Source organism: Lepidochelys kempii, chromosome 1 (genome assembly GCF_965140285.1).
Source record: "Lepidochelys kempii isolate rLepKem1 chromosome 1, rLepKem1.hap1, whole genome shotgun sequence".
Taxonomy (NCBI): domain Eukaryota; kingdom Metazoa; phylum Chordata; order Testudines; family Cheloniidae; genus Lepidochelys; species Lepidochelys kempii.
Genome location: NC_136380.1, coordinates 229,830,217 through 229,853,587, shown reverse-complemented (window position 1 = coordinate 229,853,587; position 23,371 = coordinate 229,830,217). Strand labels below are relative to the sequence as shown.

General features: G+C 42.7%; 1 protein-coding gene across 5 annotated transcripts in view; it reads left to right on the top strand.

Moving 5' to 3' along the window:
* Positions 1-22,214, top strand: part of MPPED1 (metallophosphoesterase domain containing 1) — a 94,832-nt gene extending 72,618 nt beyond the window's left edge. For 4 of the 5 annotated variants that reach the window (XM_073316734.2, XM_073316725.2, XM_078849344.1 and 1 more), the window contains one exon: positions 1,591-4,586. In XM_073316734.2, coding sequence (XP_073172835.1) covers positions 1,591-1,709 — 119 coding nt within the window. In that variant the 3' untranslated portion in view covers positions 1,710-4,586. Of the gene's footprint in view, positions 1-1,590; positions 4,587-19,911 lie in introns of those variants that run through there. The other variant, XM_073316715.2, reaches the window with a different exon arrangement.
* Positions 22,215-23,371: the final 1,157 nt, after the last annotated feature.

Sequence of the window (23,371 nt, the reverse complement as noted above, 5' to 3'; positions counted from 1 at the left end):
TATAAATCTTGCACAAACATTAACATTTTAGCAACCGGTACCATGGTGATTGGGTGTTTTAAAACCATGGAGAGGGAGAGAGAACATTCTGAAACTTCCCCTCGCAATGTTAACTGTGCAATTCACATTTATGTTCTGTGGTTCATGTTTCACAACAGACGACTGTTCTGTGGCAAACCACAAATGATTGGGAGAAATCTCTGTGACAGGAAGCTGACGGTTTTCATCCTTGCTAAAGTCCTCTTCTTGTAAGGTTTCCCATGAGCGGTTGGTTGGACCCACAGTTCGTAGCATTAAGTGTGTGGGCTTTTAAAAGAAAGTAAAAGAATCTGCAGTTCTTTCATGGCGTTCCTGAACCAAGGGAGTGTACATAGGTCTGACTCAATCCCCACTGAAGTCTATGAAGCCTCCCTGCCTCCGAGCCTCCCCGCCCCACTAGACAGACTCCCACTAGCTTGGCTTGAGCGAGCACCTAAAAACAGCAGTGTGGATGATATGGCTGCAGTGGACGTTCAACCCGTCAAGCGAGCTCAGACTCACCGCTACGTGAGCTGCAGCGGTGACACTGCTGTGTGTAGGGCGCTAACGTGAGCCCCACTAGTGCAACTGTGTACCTGGCTCGCTCCCCGCTGCTGTCTAGACATGCCGTGGGAGTGTTGCCATGGACTTCAATGGGAGCTCAGTCAGGCACGTAAGTAACTGCATAAACATGCCTAGAACTTCTCTGGTAGATTTAAGTGTACACCGACACGTTGGATCCAATCAAGTTCCCACTGAAGCGATTTGGAATGTCACCATTAACTTCGCTGGCAGTAGGATAGCGCCCATTAAAGACAGTTTCTAGTGAGCACAGAGTTTTCAGATATTCAGACCTTTAAATCAAACCCAGTTTTTTCATGCTAAGCCATGGTATATCTATATCCATGCCAAGTTGCAGATTTCATGCTTCTGCTGGGTTTGCTGAAGCCCAGTTGATTTTTTTTTCTTTTCATAAGTGATTAGAATTCTTTTGTAATGGAAAAATTATGTTCACTTTTCCATATGTCCAAAAATGTTTGAAGGGATTTCACTCAACATTTCTAAAAAAAAAAAAAAAAAAAAAATCTTTGAGCAGAAACCAAGCCTGGGAAATATCAGCCCCAAAAGGTGACGGTTTCGACACGTTCTGAATGTGAGATTTCCAAGAAATCAGGGATTTGAGTGTGGTAAAAGCCTGAAATACAGTCTAGCTCCCACCCTCTTCAAAAACTGGAGGGAGAATATTTTTTAAAAGTGATTTTCAAAGAGAAATATTGAAGTTACTAAACTTTTTTGTGAAGACCTCACATTTCAGTGGCTATAATCTCACGCTACGTGTACACTCTGGAGAGTCCTCTTTGGCTTTCTTTTACAATCTAAAAGGGTGCTCAAATTCTTCTGTTACACAAGTATTATTACTACTCTCATGGAAGCTTCACTAGTATGACAGAGAGCAGAATATGGCCCTGTTAAATCCTTGAGAGTATGGATGTAGCACTATTCAGTACCACTTCCATTTGTGGCACTATATAAGTGAATAATAGTAGTAACTAGAACTTGTTTTCTTTGTAGGCTATGGGGTAATGGCTGATGGAACTACTACCTATGTGAATGCATCAGTGTGCACTGTGAATTACCAGCCTCTCAATCCACCTATAGTTATTGACTTACCTACTCCAAGGAACACATGATTGTTATAGGAATTTAATGATGTACCTATCACACAAGCAGTTTTCTATTGCTGACTAAGAAACATGATAAAGAACTGTTCAATGAAGAAGCGAAGACCCTTTATTTTTTTTCTTTTAATTCTTCACAACCAAATTTGAGTGATGAAAATGAATGGGAAGAAAGACATTTTAGTGCCAATATCTGCCGGAAGCTGATTAAGCATTAAATTTAAAATTTCAACATTAAAATACTTGTGAATACACAAAAGTGAATGCATTCCACATATATATCGAGTAGGGAGTTGGGGGTTTTTTTTTATCAACCATATATTGAACTTATTAAAAGTATAAAGTCTTTTCAAAGGCGTGTTTCTTAAAGAATGTTTACAGTTTAAACGTGAATGTTTAGACTAGGATTTAACCATTTAAAACATTTTCCAATGAGTATTTGGTAAAAATCAAATGATGTTGATATTTTTGCTGAATAATATGGCAAATATGAAAAGAGTCTACACAAGTACTGTGTTGAACCAGTTAAAAGAAGCCAGTTGTTGTTGCAAATCCTTCTGAAGTCTGTGCCCTTGCATGCTTTCAAAGGCAATTCAGGTGAAGGTCCTAATCACTGTTCTGTAATGCAATCGCAACACATCTGGCATTACAGATGGAAGGGGAAATGGTGCATACTGCCAGCGTGTGGGAAACAGCTGAACGTTCTAGAAAGGAGATGGTGTTAAAGGCAGTACAAACTCAGGCATTTGTAAGCTCTGAAAAATGTCATTTCCCATTTTTTCTTTAAAAAGATCCATGTGGTTTAACATGAGAGCTGATGTGTGATTGGATTTAAAGTAAAATAGGAAACCTGTGATGTTCAGATGTGGTTTTAAAAGGTAGCCTAGCGGGACTGTTCGGTTTAAAGAACTGATAAAGGGATGGACAGCGTATCATAAGGCCACTGCTTTGAATCTGGCCCAGATTGGGAATGATTAACAGTCTGAGCTAATTCATCCCTGGGTTAATGCCCCTGACTTTGATGGAGTTACCCCAAGGATGAGTTTTATAGAATATCAGGGTTGGAAGGGACCTCAGGAGGTCATCTAGTCCAACCCCCTGCTCAAAGCAGGACCGATCCCCAACTAAATCATCCCAGCCAGGGCTTTGTCAAGCCTGACCTTAAAAACTTCTAAGGAAGGAGATTCCACCACCTCCCTAGGTAACGCATTCCAGTGCTTCACCCCCCTTCTAGTGAAAAAGTTTTTCCTAATATCCAACCTCCCGCACTGCAGCTTGAGACCATTACTCCTTGGCCCTTTACCTTCTAATAGTTGTTCAGCAGCACAGGTGAAATGAGTGACGAGCTCACTGCAGTTCGTCTAGCACAGGTGTCCACATCACAAGCCCCATCATGGCTATTTGCCCCCTTCTGGACAGTGGTAGTAGAGACCAAGGACTAAATGAGCCCAGGAGACTGAAATCTTTTCTAACCCCCTATATACAGCCTATCCAGATGTGAGAACTAGCACTGCTCATGCTCCGCATCCATGGATTCACAGAGGAGTTGAGTCGGCAGAGTTTTCATTCCAGCACTTTACACTAGCCTGAAAATTCACTTTAAAAAGCAAACCATGAAGTATTTTAACCTCCAAAATATGTCCTAAAGGAAAAGGGGCCTCTGTCCTGCCCTAACCCAATTTCTCCAACTTCCAAGAAAGCAAAAGGAGACCTCTTGCCTTAACTGCCATTATCTAGGTATGATACTTTGGATATGGATTTTCAGAATTGTGGTACTAACAGGATCTATGTGTTAAATAACCTTCACACACATTAGGCAAAGCTCATGGGTGAGACATTCAGACACTGATGCTAGAGAAAAAAAAACCATGCATGGACCCAGTGCATTTGCAGAGCCCACATTTTCACACACAGATTATGTAATTGTACATGTTAGTGCCCTTTTGCACACACACTTGCTCAATATGAAGACATAAATGTGAGCTTTGGATGTAGCAGCTCTATGTGCTATATTTGCATGCACAACTAGGGCCGCTATTTCTGAAAGCTTGCGCCTCAAAATCAAATCTGGGAGGGACACTAGGTTCATTTCCAATGCTTCACATGTGCAAAAACTCTTCCCCCACCTGGTGCTGGGAAGCATTAAGTTTGAGCCTAGTAACTTCATCCAAACTGGTATATCCAAAAACATGACATGCCACAAATCTCTCATTTCTTGTAAGCTGTTTGGTGAATTAGGACCTAAAATGGTTTGCTGCTCTTTGCTGAAACTAAAAAGCAAACAGTGGGCCCCATCCTGTAACCCGGTCTTATGTGAATGGTTTATGTGCACATGAGTGGGCTGCAGTAGATTTCCATGGGACTATTTTTGCAAGAACTATTTGTGGAAGGGTTGTAGGATCAGGCCACATCAGCGAGGCTGGAAGTTAATAACCTATTACTGATTTCCACCATCATTGGGAAGAAAAACGATACTGTGTCGTTAGACTACAAGTGTCTTAACCAGTCACAATTCAAGTATTTTATGAAACAAGGGTGGCAGGAAACTGGCTGTATGTTAAAGAAGTCTGAAATGTTTACATTCACTCTCGGCACTTGTTACCAGAATGTTAAGGGGGGGAGCTTTTATTAGCTGCAACAACATTTCTATTCAGAATTCTATTCAACATTCAGAAAATATGCTCTTAAAAACAAATTTTTCCTAAGGTATCTTCAAAATACTGTGTATTTTATGTGAAAAAATTATTTGAAAGCAGCTGTTACTTTAAAAGTTATCATTAAAAGACTTGCGGTATGAAAGCTTAAAGGTTATTTAATCATTTTGGCATAACTTGATGTTGTAATTATTTTGTCAAGCATGTTAGACAAATAAAATCTTAAAAAAACAAATTCTGTTTACATCTATCAGACATTCCATTTGGCATGGTAGTAAAATATTTACTGTAAAATACAACACATCTGCCCTTTATTTTAGGAGCCAAAGCGCTCCGTACTGTGGCTCAGTTACCATACAAACCTAAAAGCTACTGGTGGGATATCAGCTGGACTTGAAGGTGTTAAGCCTTGTGCATAATTGTGTACCAAACAATCCTGCAATAGCTGCCATTGCAAGGACGTCTGTGCACACTGGCTTAGCAAAAGAGGCACTCTTTACTGCCTCCAGTTTAATAGAGACTTCCTTGCCTTAGGGCAAAAAATAAAGAATCAGTTGGAACCAATGGTTGCAACAAGAGAAAAATAACTGCTTCATGTAATTAAAGATCCCCACGGATGGAATATATGAAATGCTTCTATGACCCAATATGGTGTTTTAGGAAAAGCTAATGTGGCTAATTTAGCAAAAATAGCTTTGGAAACTTTTGATTGTGGGGCCCATAACGAGGATGTGGGTAAAATCTTTTGAGGAATGTATGAGTGTTGGAGATATTTGAGTGTATCGTCAGTATGGCCCTCAAAGAGGAGATTAAGAAAGGTGTTATCCCCTTTTTTTAACTCCATTCCAAAGTATTAGTTACTTAGGAAAGATTCTACATAGCTCCAGTTTTGAGAATGCGTGAGGGTTTTTTTTAAAAAAGAAGTTAAGAATGTTTAGCACCTCCATCAAGGCAATGGTTTGTGCTCCCTTTGTTAACTTACACTGGTAGTTAATCAGCTAACATCACTCCCAGAGCTGTGCTGATGTCTCTTCGTACTTTGTGAAGGAATGCATGCTTTACCATAAGTCGGCAGAGTTGTTAAATACTGTGGTTAATTTCAGTTCCTTTCCAAACATGGAATGGGTATGGGGGAAAATATCACTATGGGCTAATGGATAAGGACAAAAGCGATGTAAAGACTCGCTCATCCCCAGGATTATGAGAGTGTTTTAACAACTAATGACTTGGGAGAACAGGAAGGGTTTGGCTGCCAGGAAAGAAAGTTAGTTGAGACTCTGCGACCAGGCCCAGTGTGACCTGCTTTCCCCCATCCCCAGCCTCCCTAGGAATACACCTTCCTTCTGTCACCCACTTATCCTTGATGCTCGTTCTTGACATATATCAAGCCTGGGAACCAGATGTAAGAAGATGGTTCTCAACAGAAATTGAAGCCGAAGACCCGGAGAAACTGTTGCAGACCCCAAACTACTGTTTGGAGAAGTGAGGCTGATGTCAAGAAATGGTAGCTAGAGCAGTGATGCTCTAGACCTGCTGGGTTGGGCCTTGAAGGTGTCAGACAATTTTGGGACTCAGTGGAATGGGCAGGAAAGCAGAAAGGACTAGCCAGATAGCAGTGGGCTTGTTTGACTCAAGGGAAAAGGAAGGAGGCAGAGGTATAGAACGTGAAGAAACATTGGAATTGTGCAGAACAATGGTCCAGCCCATCCAGGATCCTATCTCTGGCAATTGCCATTAGCAAATGGTTCAGAAGCACATGCAAGAAACCCCTTAGTGAGCAATTCTGGAATAACCTGCTGATGGGGAAGTTTCTTCATTACCCTCATCAATTAGTGGTTGGTCTGAGGGTTTAGTATTTCTTCTGAAAAATATATGAAGCCTTATGTAACCATGGCTGATCTTAACATCTAGACAAATGCCTAGTCTGTCCCTGAAGCCTACTAAGATCTTAGACTCAAAGAGATCTTGGAGCAGTGAGTTGCTGTCACGGAGTCACAGGCTCAGTGCTCTAGAACTCTCTGAATGAAGTCAGGCAGGACTCTAGGGTAGTCTCTCCCCCTGCAGGGCACACTCACCAGGGCAAGCTGCCTTGGCTCCAGCACCTCCTGGGTCTGACCTCTGAGCATTTAGCACCCCTGTTTGCACCATGAGCTCCCTGCAGTGAGTCCACTGGGATGGGACACCTGGGGAAGCCTTACACACTCCCCGAAAGGGGCCCTGCACCCCACCTCTGCAGTTAGCGGTGACTCTTCGCCAGCTTGGCAAACAGACGGGTTTAGTAGTTGTCAGGAACACAGTGTAGAACAGACCTTGTTAGCACAGAAATTAGGAACATTCAGCAAAATCCATCTTGGGGAGACCCAGAGCCCAGGGCTCCCTCGGCCCCGAATCCCAAACCAGGAGACTGACTTGCTTCTAACCACCCAGCCTCAGTAACGCCCAGCTGCCCCTCCTACATGCTTTGTCTCTTTCCCGGGCAAACTGGTCACCTGTTCTCCCCCCTCTTTGTTCTCCAATACTTTTGGCTGGCTGGCTGGCTGGCTGGCTCCTTGCAGAGGACGGGCTCTGGCCATCAGCTGCCAGCATACAGAATGTCAGCCATTCTCTGTGTCCAGGCAGCCAGTCAGCAGTCACACCTGCCCCTAGGAGTCTCTGCAATTGTCACACAGCCTTACCTCACCACCTAGATACTTGTGCAACACATAGGGGAAACTGAGGCGCACACATAGTATTTAAATAAAACGTTAAGAACATCCCACTTTGTCACAATTCCATGGGCTAATTATACACTGGGTGTTTTAAAAAGAAAAAGAGTATTACCTTGTATCCATTTAAATTAGCTACCCCCTCAGTTTCATTGAATGTCCTCTTGTTCTTGTATGAAGAGCGAGCATAAACAGCAGCACTGATTTACCTTCTTTATGCAATTCATTATTTCACATGCCTGGATCATGTAATCTCTTATTCATCTAGTATATAAATTATACAAGTTACAATCTATTCAATCTTTTTCTATAAGGAAGTGTCTCTCTACCAGTACACATTTTTGTTGTCCACCTCTGAACCCCTCTATTCCTGGTATATCCTGAGAGTGAAGTAGGTAGGCAGATTGCTGTATTTCAGATTAGGGTGTACCATTCATTTATATCATGAAATTAGAATATTTTCCATATGATTTTCTATCCTGTTTTTATACACTTTAACATTTTGTTTGATATTTTTAACTGCTGCTGCTCGCTGAGCAGAGGGTTTCATTTAACTGTCTATAATGATTTCCAGGTCTTTTTGTTTGAGAGGTGACATTTAATCTAGAATCCAGCAAAGTGCACAAGTATTTCAAATTACTTCTTTCAGTGTGCATTTTTTAGCATTTGTCAACATGAAATTCCCTTTGCCATCATGCTGCATATTTCATGTACCATGTGCTAGGTGAAAATATGAAAGCAGGGCTGGATTTAGGGGCCAGGGGGTGCTGAGCTTTTGTTAGCAACAAAAATGAAAATAGAATGTTTGAAGTAACGTTACAGGTATTACGTATTCGTTTCACCCCATCCTCCTAGAATGTTCTGGACCTTTGTAGAATCTTGTGGAACCTTCCTGACTTTCTGAGAACTACATTTTCCTCCAATCTTCTGGAATGTTGTCAGCCATGCCCTTGCCAGTATATGAGACACTGACACATGGTGAGTGTTCGGACATCAAAGACCTCTATGTCAAATTGGACAAAATCAGTCATATTTTGCCACACAGGAAGCAGTCTCCACTCCAAGTTCTCCAATTCGTTCCTGACGAAGAGCTGAAGGAGACTTTTCCTAATGTGTGGGTAGCTTTGATGAATCTGCTCACGCTGCTGGTCACAGTCACGATTGGTGAGCACAGCTTTTCGAAGTTCAGGCTCATTAGAATGTATCTTCGATCGACAATGGCAAACAAGAGACCGACATCGTTTTCTATTTTATCACTTGAAAATGCCATTGGCCAGTCTTTGGATCTCTGACGCTGTGCTTTGGTTTGTGAGGGAAAAGGCAAGAAAAGCGACCTTTTGAACTACAGGACTAGGGTTAACAGTCTAAGGCTGTCACCTACGGTAACACTGTTTAATACTGGTCCACCCAATGTTGGTGCAGAGTTCAATTTCTTGATGTTACAACATTTCAGTTATTCTTCAAATTAAAAAGTTTCTATAAGCTTAGCGGAAACAATTTTTTAAATTTGCTTATAAATGAATACATGAATAAATACCTATTTACAGAGTCTAGCATGCAAATTTATCATCTTATACGACAGAGATAAATCATGCATTCAAATCGTTCATCAAAGTCATGAAGTGGGCTACAAATGGCATAAAAAATAAGGTATTCAGAAGTTTAACAAATGGGAGGGAGTACCATTTGCTCTAGGGTAGTCCTGCATGAAAGGACTCCATGCTTGTAAAATTAAGCTGGCTCTTTTATCAGAAGAACTATTGACAGAGATGCTGCAACTATAGCTAGCATTCTAGCCTTGTGCACACAGACTGACTTCCTGCCTCCAAATTCTTTTTTCCTGCAACCTGTGCTCCTCCCTACAAGTTCCATGTATATTACTGTATCTCTCCTTTTACCATTTTTTGCTGTTGTACTTTTTTGTGCTAGCATTTGCTGACATGCTGGGACTGGAGATTACTAGTACAAAGCCCGCTATAGGGACATGGCCTTTACCACCAGCCTATTGGCCTCATATTCCTTCAAGTGTGCATGTCTTTGAAACAGTCTCCTATTTCTTGTTTGTGTTGGTGGTGGTGGAGGACTTGCTTCCATCCTATTGCTGCCTTCATTCTGTTGGGTGGCATCCTGTAGTTCATAGACCTTTTTTCTTCTGACAGTCCTACACCAGGACATCTGATGGCTGAGGCTTTTGCTATGTCTTCCTGGGTCCTGACCTTGGCCTCATCTCTCTGAATGTGTCAGCTGCCTGCTACGACTCTGCGGTTTTCTTCAGTTATGTCTCTAACACCATCCTGAGTCTGTAGCTGCCTCACCTGGCCTGTGCCCCACTGCAGCTTAGATTGTTGCCTTTTGCCATTGCTTTGTATGTCTATTTGATGGCTGGACCCAGACCTGCTCCCCTGTGTGTGTAGTGGCCTCAGGTCCTTGGCTCCTTTGCCGCTTAGCTTGGTATTATCTTCACTATCTCTGTGTTCTGTCCATCATTCCTCTAGCTGGACTGCAGCAGACCCTCAGGGAAGCGGAGTCTTGAGACTCTGGCCCATCTTTCCCTGTGCTGGGCCCTTGGGAGGGTGTATTGCAGTGGTTCAATATTGCCAGCTAGTGATCCCTTCCTGTCTGTTTTACCTTTGCAATTAGTCTTCTTAGCTGTCTTTACTGCCAATTCTGCCTTCCTGTTGCTTTGTGGGCACTCAGAGGAAGCTGCCTTGTTCTCAGATTCCCATTTGGTCCTAAATCATTTGAATCTTGCTGCAGTGTTTTGTGGCCCATTGTCTGAGCATAGCCTGTCGGTTACGTTGGACCTTGCAAAATTTGCCTTCACTTTTCCTGAGCATAGTTCTTGCCTCTAGCTAGTCAACCTCCCAGAAACTGGAGTAGAAATCTACTAAGCAAAAGCTATTTTGAAGCAGCACGAAGAAGCCATTCTTGAGTGCATCCAAATGACTACAACACTTGCTGAGACTCCAGAGCTATGATGTGCAGATGAGCTCCTGCGCAGGAAAGTCACTTCAGCAGGGCCTGCCTTCCAGCCTATAGCATGGGTGGCTCTGTAGAACAAGAGTTAGAGTCTATCAACATTTCTGCACTAGCTCCGTATCGCTCACGGGAGGCTCCAGGGAAGCCAACACGCGCTGAGCAGGATGAGGGGCTACAGGCACCAAAACAGTTCCTACTCCAGGTTTGGCCACATCACAAGGCGCAAAAGGCTAGTTGAGCACAGACATGGATCAGCATGAGGTGAGCCAAGAGTGTAGTGCCCAACAACAGAGACTCTTTACAAGCTCATGAAATCCCAACCCGGCTCAGGAAAAGGTTTTCTTCACTTTTATGATGGGAACTACGTGATCACATCCACCTTGTGCCCAAGGGAGAACTGATGGAATTATTCCGTTCCAAAGATCACAGCTCCGGCTCGCTCCTTTTCTATCTGAGCCAATCCCCTTTCTGTGTCCGTCAGGGATCTAGTAGCACATGCTATGGGCTGCTGGCTTTGCATCAGTGCTGCTGCTTCTGAGGCTTCACTCTGTAGCTACACCACAGGGTTGTAAACCGTTAGGACTGGTGCTGCGCTGTGTTTCCTGTAAGCTGCGCGGATGGGCGGCTGCCTAAGAGATTCAAGTGCCATGCAGTTGATTAGCAGAGCGCACACAGTCATCCGGAAGCATGTGTTCAGGTGCCCCTCCCCCTGCTGCTTTGCAGCCACATTGCTCCTGCAGCTGCTCCCAGGACCCTCCTGCTGGCTGTGCAGAGCAGGGAGATCGGGGGGGACTGATGTCAGGGTGTCCCCATCCCCCCGCCCCTGTACCCCATCTCCACAGAGCAGGGGAGAGGGAACAGCCTGGCTCAGGACTCAGAGCTGCTGCGGTCTGAGGGCTGAACGACTTGGGGGTGGTGAGTGAGTGCCTTTCTTAAAAGAGACAGTGCATAGTCTCTGAGACTTCCCTAGCAGCCAGCTCACACAGTCTCTGTCTCACACTCTCTCTCTCTTTTTCTCCCTCCCCGACAGGGCTCAGGACGGAGCAGGAGAGCTTTCAGTGAGTGTGTACAGCATCACTCAGAAACTTCCCCAGCAGCCAGCACACACACTGTCTCTGTGTCTCTCTCACATACACACACTCTTTGGGTCACACACACACAGAGTCTCTTTCACACTCACCTCCCAACACATACTTGAAATAACTGTTGTTGTTACTTCCTGCAATGCACATATATTCTCTGTAATTTTATTCTTTCAAAGTGTGTTATTTTAGCGCTTTGACTGGTCTATGCATTTCATAATTTTTATTTCTCTTACACTTAAATTTAATTTTTTGAGTAGGGAGTTCTAAAATGCCTAACCTTTCCTGGCTGGAGTAATTATCCTTATGGTAACTTTTAAAAAATATATATTATAGCTAGGTTTTTTGTTTCTACTGGTGGTGCACATCCGCACGCACCTCGGTGCACGTAACAAAATGTATTCCACGCATGGATGGAAAAAACTAGAGGGAACACCGGTGCTGCACTTATATTCTTTACTCTTTCAAATGCCTTTTCTTGGGTGTTTGACTATTCCTAATCAGTGTTACTGGGTGTGAACTGTTCCGAGGGTTCGCAGGTGTCTGATTAGAGTGTTCAGAATCTGGAACGAGAGTTGGCCATCCCTATAAATTGCTGAACTCCCTTCGCGTCTTTGTTCTGGGCATTTCCCTAAAGACTCAATTTCTCAGGGTCCAGCTGGAGTCCCTCAGAAGTCAACAGATTTCTGAGGCAGTGGACTTCAGTTCACCTCTACTTCAGATTGTCTACATTCAGACTAATATTCTGCTCACAGCTCCCATTTAAAAGTTGCCCCAGCTTGGTATCATGGTCCTGTATTGCTTCTTTTTTGACATCTCTTTCTCCTACAATAAGTATGTTCTCAGCTACAGTTCTGATGCCTGGAAATTCCTCTTGTGCCCACTGGAACACCTCTGGGGCTGGACTGATGCTCAGAGGCATTCATATCCAGTTGTTCTGCCAGAAGATGTGACAAAGGTTGTCAAATGGCTGGATAGCTCATCTTGCTCAATATGCCAGACCCCATTCTTGACATCACAAACAGTGACCACTTTTGCCCTGGATAAATTGGGTAGTATGTTCTTAATCACTGGTAATGACTTCTTTTCAATGCTCTGTTCAGTGCCTTTTGGTCTATGAGGATTGTTCATGTTATCGGCAGGTTTTCCCAGTACTATTAGGCTTCTTATCCATTCTGCACTAGTTTCTATGGTTGTAATGATGTCTCTTCTTTGCAGACTCGCCAGTTCCTTCTTCAGCAGTTCCAGCAGGGCTAATGGAACTCTACGTTCTGGTAGGCTCACAGGCTGGGGGGGGGAGGGGCTACTTCTAACTTCACTTGCCCTCTAGGTGTCCATCTCCTCAAAATATGTCCTTATATTCTGGACATGGCCCATGGTGACTGTTCTCCCTTCTCTCACGTTCAGGATATTGTGGTACCATACTACTATCAAATGCATAGCTTGCATTGGCCCTGCTGCCTACTATAAACTCCAGGTGATAATGTCTCTTGTTTCATGGGTTTCTTACTGACAGCTTGCATTTGCCCACTGGCCTCAGAATGGTTTTATCGTACATCACCAGCACCTGGTCATATTTCTCCAGTCTAATATTGCTAATTATCATTGTTTGCTGGGATTGCATTGCAGCTGACTCCACAATCCATCTGGGACTGAACTGGCTGTTGATATAATAGCATCGTTGCAAATATACTATTTGAATGGCTGGCAGCCTTCATTTAGCAGTGCATGTATATTAAGCATCTCCGGATCTGACAGCTCACTGCAGATATCCTGGTCTTCATTGGAAATCTTCACATCCTCAGTCATTGTGTGAACTGCTGCTTGTTTCTTTGAGGGGTAGCTGCACCACTGGAACATAAAATACTGCTACCCATAAGATGGGCATTCCTTTTTCTGCCTTTAGTGTTGCTTTCCACAGAGCATACACCGTACCATAATGCCTGTATTCTCACTCAGTCTCTGCCCTGCTTCTTGGATTCCTTTAGCTTGAGCCTATGTTCTTGTTCTGCATTATCAGCTGTTATGGTTTTGATCCAGTTCAGCTGCCCTTGCCATTTGGAGGCATTTCTCCAGGGCGAGCTCTGTTCCTCTCAACCATCTCTTCTGTAAGATAAAAATCCTCTCTCTAATAAGGGAATCTTTAATGTTTCCAACGTTACATGTAGATGGAAGAGTCCTCAGCTCTGTAATGAAAGTATCTCTTCTTCGGCTTTTTGGTTTGGGGTAAGAATACCAGTTTTCTGTTTACAGTCTCATTCTGTCTGGGGGGACAGAACTCATGAAATACTTTTATCAGCCATTCCATTGTTTTGGGCATTATTCCTGGTAACAGAGTCTCACTTATTGTCCTTCGTTTTCTCTTATCTCCCATGGTCAGCTCTGTATATCGATTCAATTCTTGCTTCCATGCATGTGCAAGGTGTTTTGTCTGAAAATCCAGCATTCCCAGTGTCTGTCTCTCTCCATGCTGCTTTTTTGCTCTCTTTCTAGGTGTTTTGTTTGTTACTACACTGTCCCTTGCTGTAGATCTCACTAGACTGACAGCCACCACCTTCCATAGTACTATATGCTAGGTAATAACATGAAAGGACTCGTAAAATAGTTCTTTATTAAGAGAACTATTTTCAGAGATGTTGTATCTGAAGTAGCATTCTAGCCATGTACACAAAGACTGACTTCCTGGTGCCTCCTCCAAACTCTTCCCTCCTGCAACCTGTGCTCCTCCCTTCAGGTTCCATGGTGGTTGGCACATTGCCCATTCATCTAGTTTTGTTTGGACCCTCTGAAGTCTTCACTAACATCAAACATTTTATGTCACCTTCAGGTTTAGCCAACTATCCATTCATCTCCTTTAATACCTGTATTAAACAACTCCTGGGCCCAGTATAGAAAGTTGGGAGGCATTCCAGTGTTAGCCTTTGGCTGTGTTCTAAGTTGACCATTTACTTCTACTCTTTGTTTTCTGTATCTTTGCCAATCTCTAACTGATGACAGTACTTTGGCCTCTCCCCTCATGAATTGCCCCTTTTGCAAGGGACTTTGTCAAAACCTTTGCAAATGTCCACATAATTATATAAACCAGGCCTCTCTTACCCACTACTTTTTGGACATGCTCAAAAAAATTGAGTAGATTGAAAAGGCAGGATTTTCCTTTACAGAAACTATGCAGCCCTGGGAGGGTTAAAACTGTGCACATGGTAGTTAACCCCACTTAATATCAGCTAAGCTAATGGAACACTGTTTCCATGCACCAAACCATTTTGCACTAATCCAGTGCAATCGTGCCTGCTTAACATTAACTGACAAGCTGTTTCCTGTCAGCTGAAAATAACAGATTTCTTGCTCACAGAGAACTTAGTGTCAGTTATTGCATGCGGTGATGCAATGGCTTTTTTTCCAGCCTAATTGCATGGTTTATGTAGAACAATGATGGGAATTAATGACATGGGCAGGTCGGGGTGGGTATTTCACTTACTAGCATTACAGAGGGTTTTTTTAAAAATGCTTTCTGCTTTGTTGATATTAATGTGCAGCTTGGGGAAGGTGAGCTCACTTATGGGAAAATCCTGGAGAATATAAAAATGCTGCAACAAACTTAATATTAACATTAAGCTGATGCCTGTATCAAAAGGAAAGGAATAATTAAAAAAAAAAAAAAGAAGTAAGGCTCTGATCCTCAGGAACAGCCAAGTACCAGTCAGTGCTGGACCAAAGGAGAAGAAAGCCAAACATGCCTTATGTCACCTTTACACCAGTTCAGCTCCAGCACACTTAGAGCAGCCTCAGGGCTACTCAGATGGGGGGTTGTTTGGCCAAGTGGGAATCAGCCATTGTGCAGCAGCAGCCTGGCAAGCCTCGTGCTTGTGACCACCCCCTCAACAGACCTCCTACCCCAGGGGCTGTAAATGGAAACAGCGAAGCACTACAACAGAGGTCCACCACCACAGTGTAGACGGGTCATAGCAGGGACTAGGATCTAGCCACTAGAAATGGAAATGTGTCATCTTAGATTACAATGGGAACATGTAGGCGGGCCTGTGTGGGTATGCTGGAGCCTAAATTTTCCCGCAGTTGCACTGGGGTAAATGTGGGATCAATCCATTGGCCACCCTAGGTTTATAGCTGGGTTACCTGAATGTGCACTTGGGTCCTGTGATTAAAAAAAAACAAAAAACAAAACAATCCAGCATATGACCAAACAGATAAATTACTACATCACTTCCATTTTCCATTTCAGCTAAATAGCAGTGTCTCCACAGATACAAGCAATGAACACAACAAATTGGTAGGCTCCAGCCTTGCCTTGCCTTCCAGCTGCACGGCATTAAGTCTTGCCTTTTATGTGCGGATTGAAAAGTCAGTTTAAAAGAATATTCTAATCTAAAGCACATAATATGCCACCCCAGTAGGTTGATGCTGTTGTAACTCAGGGTTTCATAGACTTTGCAAACTTTACCTCCCACCAAAACACCTTGGGCCAGATACCTCAGAACCAGTGAAGTTAACCAGCATAAAGCAGTCTAACTGCAGTAGGGAATCACACCCATGTTTGTATTTATTGCATTGTTTTGTAGCACATTTGCATAGCACAGTCACTGTGACTGACATCTGCTGCCTGATTTTAAACCAAATGAACAGCTACTTTTAAAGGCTGTCAGAGGCAGACTGTTTTCCTTTTGTCACAGACTTCTCTGCTCAGCACATCCCAGGCCTTCTTGTCACTGTCCGTCACCTTGTACAGCTACCAGCATGACTCACACTGCATTGCAGAGAGTGCAATAATGCAGTGACCTGCCCTCTCCATTACCGGCCATTCAACAGCTTTGAGCGATGGAACCTGAATCGTTCACAACCCATGGCTCAAGTTCCTCCTTGGTGTATCTCCACTGACGTCACACCTTTGACAAACTCAGGCCTCCGCTTCTGAGTATGTCACAAGCTAATGCAGGCAGTACGTGCTGCAGGTTTACGAAAACCTCTGGTTGAACTAAAACCACAAAGCACCTCTCCTAGGCAATGAGAAGTTACAAAGCAAAGGCCACAAAGACGACTGAATGTACTCACAACCTGCAGGATCATGAACGCGTTCACCAGTGGGTCTTACCACACGGGCTGTAGGCACGTGGCCAGAGCCACACTGGGAAAGAGAATCTGGTATTTATGCAGACAAAAGCTTCAGTCTCAAACCCTCCCATGAGGCATCACGGCCAGTTCACTCAGCAGCCGCCCCCCCACCAGTGTCAGCACAAACGGCACTGCCCAAACTGGCCCCTACAATCAGCAGATTGCACACCTGTGACGGCAGCTCCCCAACTCCTTAGCACTGCTGGAACACACAAAGTGAGGGACCACACATCATTCCTGTTGCCAAGACATTGCCTTTTTCGCTGCTAAGGTCTCCAGACAGCTACCCCCAGTGTGTAATTTCCCCATGTTTGGCTTTCTTGGAAAAATACACATTTATTTTAATGACACTGGGCATATTAAGCATAATCATTTCAATACGATTGTACTCCTACAGCTCATTCATTTCAAAATGTCAGAATTTACATCAGGCTCAACTTGTGGAAAGAAGCAGGGATTTGTGGTGGGTTATTCCCGGCTGCACAGCTATAGGTGCCATGCTCTGTGAAATGTGTTCAGGATGAAATGACACTGAGAAACACTAGCGAGTGGAAGGATGTAACTAAGATCATGGGTAATGGTTTGCGAAAATGGCTCCGTGGGGCTGAATAACAATAGTTCATGTCACATGCTTACTCTTAAAGTTAGGTTTAGTGTGTTTAAAAAGTCCAATTTACTTCTTTGGCAATCAGTTGAAAAGCTCTTGGTAACTTAATTATGGTATCGGTCATCATTTAAAACAGGAAAGCTGTTATTACATTACGCTCATGAACAGTGCCAAGGAGATTTTTAGAAAAATACCTGCCTTCTAAAAAGATTACTGAATGTTTAAATAGGGGGTGTGGTGTCTAGAAAGCATGGGAGCTGTATTGTCCCCAAAACACTGTACATGAATGCAAATCTATATTTTTTGTAAACATTTAAAAAAGAATTATAGGCCAGATGCCCCAATCATAATGATGGGGAAGAAAACTACGTCTAAGTTTCAGGCCTGCTCTCAGACAGCTACAACAGACTGCCAGTTGGAGATCTTGGAGGGCTGTGCTCTCTATCCATGCCCCTCCATCTTCTGGCCATGCCACTAGCCCAGCCAGGAAGTTCCCCTACCCCTGGAATGCGGGGAGGTGGCATAGAGTGGCACCGATTCTTACCTTCCAGCACACAGAGGATTCCCCAGTGTCAGCGGACCACCCAGCTGCTGTCCATAAAGCTGGACATACTGCACCCTCATAGATTTCCTGGGACCGCTACCTCGGAAAAGGATGATCGTGGGAAAACCTGGCCAGATAGCAACCTTAAGTGAGGGGCAAGGATGTGGGATTGGTTTGGAGTGCAATTTATACCTATACAGGGCCAGCACAAGGCTATGTCCACTTTAGTCACACTTAAGCCATGTTTGACCAGTACAATTGATGCAGTTATTTAAAAGACAATTTGGGTTCTTTGTGGATGGGATGAAAGATGGTGCTCCGCTATTAGTCACTATCATTTGTTCTCTTTCTGCTGTCCCAAAATACAGAGCCTGACCACTTGGGGAGGGTGCAAAGGACTGGCACAGGGGCGAAGAGATGCGGACAGACCAGAATCTTGGTTTTCTTTTCTTTTCTTTTAATCACTAGCTGTTATGGTTGCAAACCAAACCCTCAAGATGAGTGTAGTCAATGCAGCAATGTATACCTGAGTTTACAGAGAGCCTGACCCAAGGCCTCCAAGGTGTGAACTGCCCCCCTTCATTTCAATGCATGCTAACTCAGATGCCAATGTGATTCATCCTATGTGTAACAGTAGTGCCTCTGGACCAACCAAGATCCAGGATCGAACTGTACAGACAGAAACTAGTAGATAGTCGCTGCCCTGAAAAATGTCAGTCCTGTGAACCATTTCACTGCTCATCAACAGCATGTACGAATGGAGAGGAAGTGTCACATTATCAAGATCTTCACCATCTATTCTGGACCTACATCAATAAGCTCATCCATCCCACTAACAGACTGCGGGTCACATTAATGTGGCCACTTACCCATTACAACAAATCACTTTCCAAATTTACAATAGTATTATAGAACACGGACGTTTTGTTTCAGTTTTAAACAATAACATTGCATGTCTCCAACAATTCTTAACTCACAAACATTTAAGGACAAATTTTATTATGATGCTAAGGTTTGGGTAGGCCTTTAGTGAAAAGTTTGCAAGGGTTGTGCAATGGTTTCATATTTTAAGGTGAGGGAGGGGTCAGCTTTCTAAAGTCTGAGCAGCAGCAAAAGCTAATGATGCTGTTCCCACAGTTATGCTGAGGTGAGTCACCGATCCAGTGGTGCAAGCAAGCAGATTGTGCTAGGGCTAAAGCTATGGAAAGTTTTTGTTAAGTCAAAGCAGCCATATTAAATCCAGCTCAAAATCAATATTCGCTCGATGGAAAAATTGACAAAACTGGTGGGATAAAAAAAAAAAAAGGAAATTCCAAACTTGAGTTTCATATAATAGTAGTAATAATAAAAAAAAAATCACAAATCCAAGACTAACAAAGTGTATAAACCAAATGACTTGACAGAACTGGCTGTTACATTGTTTTCTGCTTTTTGGCTCCATTTCTGTTTCTAAGCTAAAAATGATAGTGTCCTTTTAAGTGCACTATTGTCTTGATAGTCACCACATCCACATTATTAACAGTGGTTGTGGTCTATAATTGTGTGGTTAACCTCTAAAATTGTCTAACTCAGTTCATCAGAGAAATCACAGCCCACACACAGTCAAAAATAAGAAAGAGAAGTGTCTTTTTGTTAGTAAGGAAAATAAGGCAATTTTCCTGAAAATAGTTCTTTTTAGCTTCAAAGGCACCCACTTTTCTAGACATCACATAGTGTAAACCAGTATTTAGCATCAGTTTCTAGTCCTGTGTCCTGCACTCACAAGTAGTCCTGCTGAAGACTGTGGAACTATTCCCATGAGTAAGGGCTACTCCTGTCAGTGAAGCTGCAAGGTTTGGCTCTTGGTGATTGCCGGTTTTATGGCCCAAGTTTGCACAAATGCTAACACAACCTAAAGGCTCCCTCTATACTTAGTAAACCACTGAGCCTGCTTATAACTCCTTATAACTTGTAACTCCATGGACTTCAATGGAGAGTTTTTTCAGTATACATAAGGTATGCGAAAGCAGAATCAAACCTATTGTGAAGAAAAATACATTGTGTGACATCTTGGTCCCACTGAAGTCAATGGAAGTTTTGCCATTGAGTTCAGTGATGCCAGGATTTCATCCAAGGACTTTGGCCCAGATCCTCAGAGATATCTAGGCACTTAGCTTCCATTGATTTAATGGGAGTCAAGTGCCTAAATACATTTGAGAATGTGGTCTTTTAAGCCCAGCGTGTAATAAACTGTACATACTCAGCCACTGTGTTGGCTTTTCCGACTGGAGGTTAAGCAACTTTTAGGAACTTTTTCAATAATAGCTCCGTTTCTCTCTGCAAACTTTCGTTTTCTAATTGTGGTTGGATAACTCGAGAGCTATTTGACATACTGGAGCATTGCTTCTCCTGGCAAAGCAGGGAAATGGCATTCTTTCTAGAAGAAAATACTCTGATCATTTTTTAATGAAAGACTGTGTCTCATTATGCCTGAAGATACGCTACCTGCTAGTTTTATTTTTGTTGCTGTTTTCCAGAAGGCATTTTAGCCATCCAAAGGAACAGATCTTCAAAGTGAAAAATCAACTCTGCAGCATGGCCCGGATGAGCACCCTCATGTTAATCAAGGAGATGAGGTTTTATGTTTGTAAGAGAGTCAGACAGGTGAGGTGTTGGTTTTTGTTTGGTTAAACAGTGGCATTTTGATTTAGCCTTTGATGGAAAACAAGTGACATCAACAGTTGGATACTAGCTGTATAACAAGGAAAAAGATTCATTCTATTGAGCAGAATTCTGTTTTAGAAGTTATTCAGTGATTCCTTAAAGTAGTCGATGGCCTTTGATAAGTAATATGGTACCTCAATCTGCACTATTCCCTATGGACACTATGTATAGGAAATATTGTATACTGAAATAAACTTAGTAAGGGTCTGATTTAAAGCCCTTTAAAGTTAATTGGAATCTCTCAACTTATTTCACTGGGTTTTGCATCAGGCACTTACTTACCAAAAACAAAACTGGAAAGTTTTTAAGGGTGACCATTGTAGATCAATCTATTCCCCCACCCAAACCCCAAGGTACTTCAAACCACTAAGCAAAATGTTCTCTTACCTAACCATGTCATTTTACACCCTGACAGGCAATTAAAATGCAAATTAAAAATGGTAATTAGAACAGTTTCAACATCTAGTCTAATGTCTGAGATTAAAAAGATGGGAACTGAGTATAGGGTACAGAGAAAGATGCATTGTTCCTGAGGTAAAATCAGCTTTCCCTTCTTGTGCTAGTTTGAGCAGAAAGAGCAGCTACTTTCTGAGAAACGGATTTCAACAGAAAGAAAATCAAATTTGTGGGCCTGATTCCAATCTCAGATGTATTGGGGTAAACCCACTGAAGTCAATGGAGTTACAGTACATTGATGTTTTAATGAGATCAGAATCAAGCCCCATAAACATATTTTCACTGAAAGTGGGTGTGAAAGCATATTTACAGCACAACTGCATATTGTGTTATCTTATTTTTTCATAGTTTATTTTTTATTGTAACCAATCTCTAAGTGTGGTAATAAGACAATACTAGATAAAGCAAAACTCAAAACACATTGGACTGCAGCCACTGGACACATGATCCATATAACTGAAGGAGCAAGGTATAGAAATCCTGCCAGACCTTAACCTCCAGAATTGACAATGCTACATCTAAACAAGAAAGGAAGAGACCACTGACAGCTATCAAGCAATGACAAGATAAGACTGAAATGCAAGGTCAAGACAGAGTGTTAGACTTTAAAAGCAATAGGAACCAGGGACTAGATCTCTGTCAAAATCGCGAAGTGGAGGTCCTTGACACATATGGCTGAATTCAGCTTTGATGTACCTAACACTACTGAGTTCAAAAGAGTCGTGTCAGGGATGAATTTGGCCAGCCTGGTGGTAAGCAGTGAATCTCTCCCTCTGGATGTATTTTTCACACCAAAGTGAGATGGCTAGTGTTGTCAGTCATCAGAGGAGGTGCCACTTCCTCAAGTAATAGCAATGAAAAATAGGCATTTCCGACTGCTTGTTTTGAGTAGCCTTATGGCAGCTCATCCCTTAAAAGGGAACACCCTAATGGCATAATCTCCACCTGGTCTCACATGAGGCTGTTCCCTGTCACCCTTTACTCAGTGCTGTGATCACTACACACAAGCTAGCTCTCTGTTGCTCTACAGAAAGGGAAGCGGTGCCTGGGAAGGCAGTAGCAAGAGATGCAAGAAAGATACCAAAAATCCCCTGCTTTCCCTTAACCTGAGGCAGATTAACTAATCCTGGCTGTAGAACCCAGACACTCCCTTTACAGGCAAATAGTTTTCCATGTAGAAATATAATTTTCTTACAGCATTGCCAGCCTCTCTATACACGGAGGTGTGCACACTCAGGGCACACTCAGCAACATGAATTAATGCTTAAAAAAGGAGAAAGTATTTGCCTTTTACATTGTAAAAGTAAGCTGTCTGGTTCACTCCCTTGCAAACCTGGCTTTAAAAACCAGAGAGCTCTGCAATGGGCCAGCCAAGGCTGCAGTACCATAGTGCTGGCTGGCAGGAAATCAAGGAGTGCAGCACTCTCTGTCCCTGGTATGCTTTCTGCAAGTTTCTTGTTCTTTTCGGGAATCAAGGCTGCTGTCATTGGTCCCATGATGAACATTGCTGGGATGGGCGGGGGCGTGCACTGGGAGCAGGTTGTGTGTACATTTTAGGTTGGAAATAATAAATCTTGTGTGTTTATCTTGATTTCTCTTCTGATTTTTGATCTCTGGGTTTAACAACACTGCCATTAGCCAACGGGGCATCAGTGCTATGGATCCATCCCCAGCCAGCCGCCTAATTGGCTGATGCTGCAAACAGGCTCACTAATTGGCAAATTCAGACCAAATCAATCTAGTATCCACTTGGCTCCTGCTACATAGCATTTAAAACACACCCAGTACCTTGCAAAGAAACCATAACACTGCAAGAGGATTTCACCAGCTAGCTGAGCCATCCACTTAAATTCTGAACTAACGATAATCCATTATGGGACAACGAAGACTCAAGCTCTTTGATGGTTCTGTATATATGCACACGTTAGCAGCTTGCTTTCTAAATCAGGTTAAATATGCAGCAGTTCCACGAAAAGCTGACCTCAATACTTGTTGATATTAACTGGGTTTTGTTTTTGTTGTCCCTGTCTTTCTATTCCTATTTAAAACTACCTGCATCCAAAGATGGAATCTGCTTGAACAGTGCTAACAGTGCATGGGTGCTTCTGGAACTGTGAGGAGGTTGTTTTTACAGCTGCTTGAGCAACATGTTATACCTGATTATTTGAAGATGACGATATTTGTATTGTTGCTACGAATTCATGCCAAGCATAATTTTGGGGCGTTGTGAAGACATCATATTTGCATATTTTAAGTATTGATATAATACAACATTCCTTTTATGTCTTTTTTCACAGCATAATAATGCTAATTCTATTGCATGACAGCTTTTGGCATAGAAAAATTTAGAAACTCAAAGATTTTCTTTAAAAATTTTTTTTTTATTTGATTTTCAGTCTGCAGTATTTGGCGCTTTCTTTACAACTTGTGACCCAATGTAGATCAGGCAGCTAAAACCAGTAATTGTGTATATATTAGCTCACCTCAGTACTTTAATCAAACAGAATTGAAATGGCGGTGTTCCAGCTACAAGATTTTAACATGCTGTATCTCCTTCTCTGTCCTTATAAGGCAGGCTTCAGGCTAAGCCTTTAGAATTAAAATTAAATAAAAGCTAATGCGGTAAGAGAGAAATGGGTGATCAGCATGGATTGTGTGAATTCCCTTCTCCTGCTTTTTCCCCATCCCCAATTTCCTATTTCCCTTCTATCAGCCCAGAAAACCATCCTTGCTTGCCTATATTTTCCTTCAGGTAGCCTTCCTATCGTTCACTAAGGTACTGGTCTAAAAGAAGGACGCAGAAGCCCCATATCCATC